At 47.4% G+C, this 8,812-nt stretch overlaps 1 protein-coding gene across 2 annotated transcripts in view; it reads left to right on the top strand.

Moving 5' to 3' along the window:
• Positions 1-545: 545 nt before the first annotated feature.
• The window catches only part of SEL1L3 (SEL1L family member 3), a 108,618-nt gene continuing 100,351 nt past the window's right edge, over positions 546-8,812 (top strand). For both annotated transcript variants that reach the window (XM_043871296.1, XM_043871297.1), the window contains exon 1: positions 546-874. In XM_043871296.1, coding sequence (XP_043727231.1) covers positions 710-874 — 165 coding nt within the window. In that variant the 5' untranslated portion in view covers positions 546-709. The remainder of the gene's footprint in view (positions 875-8,812) is intronic.

Below are 8,812 nucleotides of genomic sequence, written 5' to 3'. Positions count from 1 at the left end.
CGGGCGGGAATGGCGCCCTCGCCAAAAAAGCCACCAAACAAAAACCCACTGCACGGGCGGGAACTGGGCTGCGCGACCCGCCGGAGGAGTGGGTGGGAGACACGGGATGCGCAGGAGAGAGAGAGAATGAGAAGAAGAGGAAGGGGAGAGAGGAAGCGGATTGGGAGAGAAGGGAGAAAGTGGGGGGAAAGGGGGGTTAGGAAGAGAGAGAAGAGAGTGAGAGAATTGGGGAGAGGGAAAAATGGGAAACGGAGGGAGGGGAGAGGGATCGCGGAGAGAGAGTGCGGAAGGCGGGCGGGCGGGGGGGGTGGTTGGGGAGGAAAGGAAAGAAAGGCAAAGCGGAGCGGGCCGGGAACTGGGGGCGGCGGCCAGGGGGCGGGGCGGGGGTCGGTCCCCACCTGCGGGGGCGCGGGCTGCCCCCCGGGGTGGATGCCCGGGGGCCGCAGGGAGCGGCCGGGAGGCGGGCTGGGCCGGGAGCGCAGGGGAGGGAGGGAACGTGGACTGAGAGGCGGGGAGGAGCCGGCGCTCGGCTGGGGCTGCGGGGGCGGCGACGGCGGGAGCGGCAGTGGAGGCGGCGGCGGGTCCGGCGGCAGGTGGCCCCGCGCGCGGCGGCCGCCCGGCCGGGGGCGGGCGGGAAGGTGGCGCCTCGGGCGGGGGCCGGTCCCTGCACCAGGTGACCTGTTCCGGCCCGGATCTGGGCGGCCTGGCCATGCAGCTGCGCGGCGCGGGGCGCGGGTGGCTACGGCGGCGGCAGCAGCAACCCTCGCCGCCCGCGGTCGGCCCCCGGGCCGCAGCTATGGCACCCCCGAGGGGCGGCGTCCCCCCGGGCCTCGGCGGGCGCCCTGCCTGCGTGCTGCTCCTGCTCTGCTACCTGGTGAGCGCCGGACCCTGCCCGGGTCCTCCCCTCCGCGCGGGGCCCCGGGGACGCGGGTGGGGGCGACCGGGGACCTCCGCCTCGCGGGCGGGTACGGCGCGGCTAGTTTTGTCTCTACCTCGCCGCCGCACCCCGGGCGCTCCCGGCACCTGGGATGGGTACCCGGGGCGTGGAGAGGGGTGCGTGGACCGGACTTGCGGCGCTGCACTCTCGCCGGGATCCGTTTCTCTCCTTCTGAGACCCGCTCTAGACCCGAGTCAGGTTCCTCTGGAGACCCGCTCCTGTTCCCCACTTCACCTGGGAGCCTCGCTCCCCGCGTTTCCTCCCTCCCTGCAGCGCGCGGCTCTCCCGCCCCCTCCCCGCCAGTCCTGGGCTTCCCTAACAGTCTTCTCGCGGCTCCTTTCCTTCCCGGACCCAACTTTGCCTCTTGCTCTCCGCCAAAGCCACCCGCCTCGACCCTCCTTTTAGTTTCCACCCGGTCCTCATGGCCCGGACCGTTTTGTGCGGACGCACCGGGCGAGGAGCCTAGTATTTCCAGCGCTCTTCAACTCCTCCATGGTCACTTCAGCCAAGTTGCGGATGCCAGAAAGAAATCTAGTTCTTTGTAACACGCTTAGCGCCAGAGTGGAGACTTCAGCTGCGTCTTGAGCATAATTTCAGAGAACACGCTTGGCTCATGCATGTTCCGTTTACAATTTGCACACTTCTTGGCTTCGGCTTTAGTCATCAACTAAATGGCGGTAACCTATTATTCAAAACCAACTCATTTAAAATACCAGAGTAATTTAGACCTCAGAACAAGGTGGGGAAATATTCCTCAATTCCTTCGGTAGCTTGCTTTCTTCTGCTCTGAATTCTCCTAAACAATAGTAAATTTGCAGGAGGGGACACCCTTTCTGTCCAGCCAGCCTACCTTATGTTCTGGGATCCTGCAGAAATCTTGGGTTATCTCGCCATATATTACTGTAAATAAATGAAATGGAAAATGCTGAATCATGAAACTGATGTAATAGGAAATTCACAGAATACTAAAAAGAAAAAAAAAATGAGCAGTGTCATTGTCCAGAATTATTTTCATTTATGTGGCATTGTCATTATTCGGAGACTTTTCTTTTTGGAGGATAAGACTGCTTAAGAACTGGCAGGAATTAGAATTTGATTCCAGGGAAACTTGCCACCCAGCCCGTTTCTTTTGATACACTTTACTTCTTGGATGTTTCACTACCTGAAGCAAGAGGATGTAAGAATGCAAGTTGTAATTCTGCTTTAGTATCTACCTGTTGAGCAGCCCATGTTTTCCCTCATATTATAAAATAAGCCAGTACCAGGTTTTGTGGTTGGCTTTAGTTCATGTTTTTATAAGAAGTTGTCAGTTGACATGAATGATTTTTTTTCACCCAGGAGATATTATTATTTAATATTTATGCCACAGGGTTATAGCACACAGGCTTATAAATAAAACTGCCATAACAAATGACAGGGTTTCAGTTTAAACAGATGATTCCTGTCCACAATGCACTGCTTACCCACAGAGGCAGAAATGATGTAGTAGAGCACCATGTGAAACATTAGTGTACGAGTGATCAGGAAAGTTCCACGTGGAAATCCCAAGACCTGGCAAGGAGAGACTGCTTCTTGACAGTTAGAAGAAATAAAAAAAAAAAATAAGAGCAATAAAAGCCTAAGTGGTCCACAGGAACAGAGACAGATGATGGAGCAAGTGTAAAAGTTCTCTGGACCAAGGGGGATTTGATAGAACCCATCACAGAGAGGAGAAAAATGATGTTATGAACAGACTGTGGTGAGTTAGTGAAGTGGTAAGGTAGGGCTCCAAAAAGAAAGATTATAGAAAATACTGTAAGGTGGAAAATAACTGGAGCATGGATGAATGTCTTGGCAGACAAAGAAGGAATGAATTTTGGAATTATCTTGGAAAGGGAAATGTCAGTGCTTCCTGACTGTGTGTGCTTCCTTCAGATGAGCTTCAGATATGTTACTGTAAAAGAAAAATGACTTGAATAAACAAGAAAGCCATTTTGCAATTGAATGAGAAAGTTTTGCAAAATCCAGAGAAGCAAAAGTATGACTTGGCAGGTGGGCTTAACCTTTTGTTTTAAAGGTCTAGCCTTTGGCTAGAGATTTTGCTCTAGAGGTTTGTACTACCAGAGAAACTGGTGAAAGGTAACCCCTCTTGACCTTGGAGAAATTCAATTGCAAATTGGGGAAAATGTAAAACAGCTGCATGAAAAACATGAAACAACTGAGAAAATGCATAATTGTGTGCATCTTGTATATCTAGGGATACTTCCTAGAGAAAGTGATTGGTCAGGACAGAGAGGTGGACAGGTGGAGGGTAGAGAGCAGAATAGCTAAGCAGAACCTCAGAAATATGTAGACACTGGAGGAAGAAAGCTATCCCATAATTTGGAAACCTAAATAATAATAATAATAATAATAATAATAATACCACTACTAGTAGTTTGCATTGTGATAGGTTATTTATATGCATTATCCAAAATTAATCTTAACAATAACCTTGTGAGGTAGGAGCTAGTATGATCCCTATTTAGATGAGTTAACTGGGGCTCAGAGAGAGATCATATTAGTTGCCCTGGGACACACAGGTGGTCCAAGGTGGAAACCCAAGTCTGTCTCCTTTCAGAGCCCCAGTTCTAGCCATTGGCTTCTAGCTTATTGCCTTCTGGATTTTGCTGCTTGTAACCCATTCCCCTCATTCATAGATGTATGGCCCATTAGCAAAGTCCTCAAAATTAGCAGCTACTGTGAAATGGGCCAGGATGTGAGGTCATGTCTAAAGTAGCTTAAAATATACAAAGCAGGAAGCCCAGCCACAGAGTAGAAGCAGAATGCTAAAGAGAGAAAAAAAAAAAAAAAGGTAAAGTCAGGAGATATTTGCCATCGCAGTGGAGAGGTAAAGGATGGAGTCCTTGTACAGTCCAGAGGCAGCTGGCCCAGTTCAGCCCTTGAGACTGTATGGACATGTGTCCATGAGTGTAGCCAGGTGTGGCTTGGAGTATATTCCAAAGACAAACTGTCGGTGATCTGGGGACCGATTCCTCTTTTGTGTCATCCTTACCTACGTGCTTGTTCAAAAGGGCTGAAGGTTCAGAGTGGCTTTCTAAACAGATGCCTTTAAGCTCCTGCCCTCATGGGGGACATGCTTCCTGGAGCCAGGGTCCTGAGGTGATGGGCGCATTTCTCTTCCACTGGCTGGGACAGAATAACCTTCAGGAGCAGCCCAAGAACAGTACTGTGACTGTAGCTAGGATACTGCCAAAGCATGAATAATTGTGATGAGGCCTGAAAGATAAGTCACGGAACGATGCCAAGCAGATTTCTGAAAAGATGATCCCTGGTTCCAGCAGCTGCCAAAAAAATTCTGAGGTCGCCAAAGGTCAAGATGCAGAGAGCCTCCTCAGAGAGGATGGGGACCTTGAAAACAAAAGGTAATGGAAACCGCTTCCACTAGGGTCACGGGTGCTGACTGGTGTGGTCCATGGAGGTCTTGCTCAGCCTCACAGACCCCCTTGCCAGTCTCAGTCGTCATTAACTCTTACCAGACGTGACTAGAATGACCTGAGGCTGCCCAGCCCCGTCTGTGACAATGGCACTTGTAGAAGGCAGTTCTGTCTGTTCCGAACTCTAGTCTCGAATGTATAGTTGTTTTTCTTAAATGGGAAAACAAATCTCACACCGGCTGGTGTTGGTGTCAGCTGTAGAGCTGAAATATTCCGAGTGGACATTTGCACTTGTGAGACAACCAGAGGACAAAGAAACAAAAGGGCGTTAGTGTCACAGACGTACGTGGGGCTCATTAGCAGACGGTGACTGTGACAGAGTCGGTACAAAATTCTCTGTAAGCGGCCACAGACCATCAGCTATCCCTTTAGAAGTATTCATTAATTCCTTGCTTTGTGTAACACAGGACCTAGAAAGTTCAAAACAAGGTGTAGAGGCCCTCGATTATCCAGTTTGTGCAAGTAATTATGGATGTCTGAAATGCACAGACTGTCCTCAAACTTCACATCAGCCAATAGCTTCCGCGTGCATCCCGACCACAGCCCCTAAAAACTCCCAAATGGTGGTGTTTGCCTCCTGCTTTCTCTTCCTGCTGGTTGCCTGTTGGCAACAGTGTAGGAGCCACTAGTTGGCTGAAAGAAGCAGCTGGAAGGAAAGTAGAAGAGAAGGTATAAAAAACCCAGGCAGTTTATGGAGAAGATGGATAGACTGGAGTAGACCATAAATAGCCTGAAGCAAATTCAGTTACCCTGTTTTTTGCTCATCCCATTCCCTGGGGAAAGGGACGGAGGGGCAGCAGGGCATGCAGGATGTGAGGAACTGCTGAGGAGTTTCTACTTTGGCGGCTTAGTATTGGTTTCCTAGCTTCACCTGAAGAAGGGCTGATGCAGACTGGGGAGTCGGCTCAGTGCAGCGTGTGTGTTTGTGAGTAAGATAATGTCTCCCCTCCCCAGACGTAATGCATGCATGGTGATCTGATGGCATTTTAGCCTCTCACCCCCGACTTTTAAGATGAGAGTGAGCCAAGTCCCAAGACTATCCCACCTGTAACCAGAAGGTGGTGACAGGCATAGAAGTAAGTGAGCATATTAAGGGCATGCTTTTGGGTGTTTCTGTGCAGCAGGAGGCACAGGCTTTGGAGTCAGCAGCTATGGATTTGAATTTTGGTTCTGCTTTTCAGTAGCTGGTTGCTCTTGGGCGAGTTATTTACCCTGTCCGAATCCATTCTGTTTCCTCTGCTGTTAACTGAAATGCTGTGTCCCTCATGGAGCTGCTGTGAGGTTAGAGGGGAGACGTTCTGTGCAGCTCAGTGTGAGAGGATGAGGTTAGAAGTAAATGAGAAGACTTAACTGCATTTGTCCCACTGTCCAGCACATGGCAGGTACTCAATGGAGTGAAACTGAACCAACTTTGGTTACCCTCCTGTAATGTGTATTAGAAAGAAATAGCGTATCAAACAATTTTAGATGGGAGAGAGGAGTATTGGATCAGCAAGGGGTATTGATCATTATTGTGATGGCATTTCTCTAGCCAGCTCTCAGTTTGGGGAAGGCACATGGGTCGGCCGGGAAATGTTTCCCTAGGCTCGCCTTAACCTTGAAGTCCACGTTGACGTCATTGTTCACTCTGCTTCATGGCATGCTTTGTTGACATAAACAGAATTTTTGCTTATTTCTTGTTGGCAGAAGTCAACAAGGGCCTTCTAAGTCAATGCAGTTGCCTTTTTGACCTATGGAAAGTTTGATCCAGCCAGTTTGGAGAGAGGGTGCTCAAGAGCCAAGGTTTTCCTACGTGCCCATGGGGTAGAATGAACAGGGATGAGAAAAACGGTCAAGTGTTGTTTACAATCAGATATATTCAAGTGCACGTGTAAGTGTAAATGAATTTTCCATAGCGAGGTGTAAAGTGACGAGAGTTAAGATTTTCTAATCTCTCTGCCCCTTCCTTAACTAATAAGTGGATCATATAGAGAGAAGAGCCAAGTTTTCTCAGCTCTTTGGAACAAGCGAAGGTTATTTGAATAGAGTTTCCTCTTACTGATTTTTTTTTTTTTGGCTTTAATGTCTTTTTATTTATTTATTTATTTTTAATTTTTTTATTAGTTGGAGGCTAATTACTTCACAACATTTCAGTGGGTTTTGTCATACATTGATATGAATCAGCCATAGATTTACACTTATTCCCCATCCCGATCCCCCCTCCCACCTCCCTCTCCACCCGATTCCTCTGGGTCTTCCCAGTGTACCAGGCCCGAGCACTTGTCTCATGCCTCCCACCTGGGCTGGTGATCTGTTTCACCATAGATAGTATACATGCTGTTCTTTTGAAACATCCCACCCTCACCTTCTCCCACAGAGTTCAAAAGTCTGTTCTGTATTTCTGTGTCTCTTTTTCTGTTTTGCATATAGGGTTTCCTCTTACTGATTTTTAAAGGAATGAAATGCACTCATCCTTAAAAAAGTTTAGGTGGCTTTGATAGATTTTTTTTTTGTTCATCCAAAAGATACATGAGTTCATCTGTTTTTTGATTCTCAGGCTGAATGGAATGCAGTTAGATTTCCAATATGGGGTCTTTTATTAGGAACACACATGAATGACCCATTTCTTTCTTTCTTTTTTAAAAATTACAAAACACACATAATTAGACAAAGACAAAGGAATCTATGTTTTGTGACTCTGTGGACTGTTGTCAAGTTTGACTTTGATTAGGGCTTCCTTCTGGTATAAACAGATGTTTCAGGGCTTGAGCCGAGTTCCATTGTGTGCGGGTGGAACATGGATGTGGCTGCTTAAATGATCATTTGAGGAGCACAGCTATGTCCTTTACACCCCAGCTATGTTGCTCGTGAGCTGCAAGGCATTTGGCCTTGTTTTTAAGACATGATCTCCCCCAAGCTGGCATAGAAATGCAGATATATGACGTTACCGCAGTGTTTTTTTCATTATCCCATTAACATGGATGAACTTGCCAGATGAGCAGGAGTCCAACAGAGGGTAGAGGGACAGGAAATGTAAAATTTTTTAATTTCTATTTTTGGTGTGTAGAAATGGAAAAGTTCTAGATTGTAGGGCAATTGTCTGAAAGACCTGGGAGAAGTCCATGCCAAAGGAACACGATGTGCTGGAGTGCCACCTCCTCTGACCTCACTCACAATCCCGGTCAGCTCTAACACCCAGGGGCCCGGTGAGATGCCAGAGGTTAAGGGCTCTTTGGAAGGAGATTAATAGGGCTGGATGGAAAACACGGAAGGAAGTGCCAATGCACCTCCATGACCAAAGAACTTGTGGATGTCAGGAAAGGGTGGTGGGAACTCAAGATCGGATCTAGTCCTTTGATGCCTCCGGGACTGTGGGGCAGTTGATCCAAGTTGGACCATTGAGGCTTCTGGCAAAAATGCCCATGTCTGGTACTTTATTTCAGCAAGAAATACTTAGCCAAACTCTATATGTGCCGAGCTCTGTCTTAGAAGCCGGAGACATAACAATGAATAAGACATGGACTCTGACTTTATAATATCTAAACAAAGGAATGTTTTGGGTAATTTTTAGCTTATGTTAATGCAACCTGGCATGTGAAAATACCTATGAAGGTTGGACACGTGTCATGCCCGTAGCTGAAACTCTTCAAGTTAATTGCCTTATTCTCCTGGCAGAAAATAGCTCATAACCACACACATGACTTGAACCAGGAAATCAGCTTCAGCTTAATCAATATTTAGAGTGTGATGTGTCACTAATCGGTGTTGGTTTTGTACATAATAGAGGTAGCCACGACTCATGGCCTAGCAGCTGCCCACTGGGTCTGTTCCAACACACAAGATGCCAGGTGCCTACGTCACATAGGTGCCCACAAGACCGAAGATTGTAACACTTTCTTGGGGGATTTAAACCATGGTCTTCAAACCACTTACAGTGACTGTGAGGTCCTCTTTGAGGCCAGCACACCCCCATCATATTAAGAACATCTCCCCATCGCTGACGTTGCTCTTCTCTTGTTTCCCAGATGATACTCATACTTCTCAAATCATCTGTGTCAGTCCATGAAATTCTATCTTTTCCCAGCCTAGCTCCAACTTCTTATCTTAGATTTTTAGTGAAAGAAACATTAGCAAGATGTCAACATGCCCACAAGAGACCCTTGGCAAAATAACAAATCAAGCCTCATCAATCACACGTATAGGAAATGATGCCTGATTGGGTTATTCATCTCATCTCTCCTATGTGATTATTCCTTTAAAAAGTGTGTCTCTGTGTTCTTTAAAACTCTAACACTTTAAGTGGTCTTTGTTGATTATTATATGATCTTGTCATCTTTCCAAATGGCTGTAATTCAAAATAATGACATGAGAACACATTTTCATAAAAATGACAAAATAATATCTAATGATACAAAAACTC

Source organism: Cervus elaphus, chromosome 17 (assembly GCF_910594005.1).
Source record: "Cervus elaphus chromosome 17, mCerEla1.1, whole genome shotgun sequence".
Lineage (NCBI taxonomy): Eukaryota > Metazoa > Chordata > Mammalia > Artiodactyla > Cervidae > Cervus > Cervus elaphus.
The sequence above is the reverse complement of the archived record's forward strand: the minus strand, read 5'-3'. Positions and strand labels throughout refer to the sequence as shown.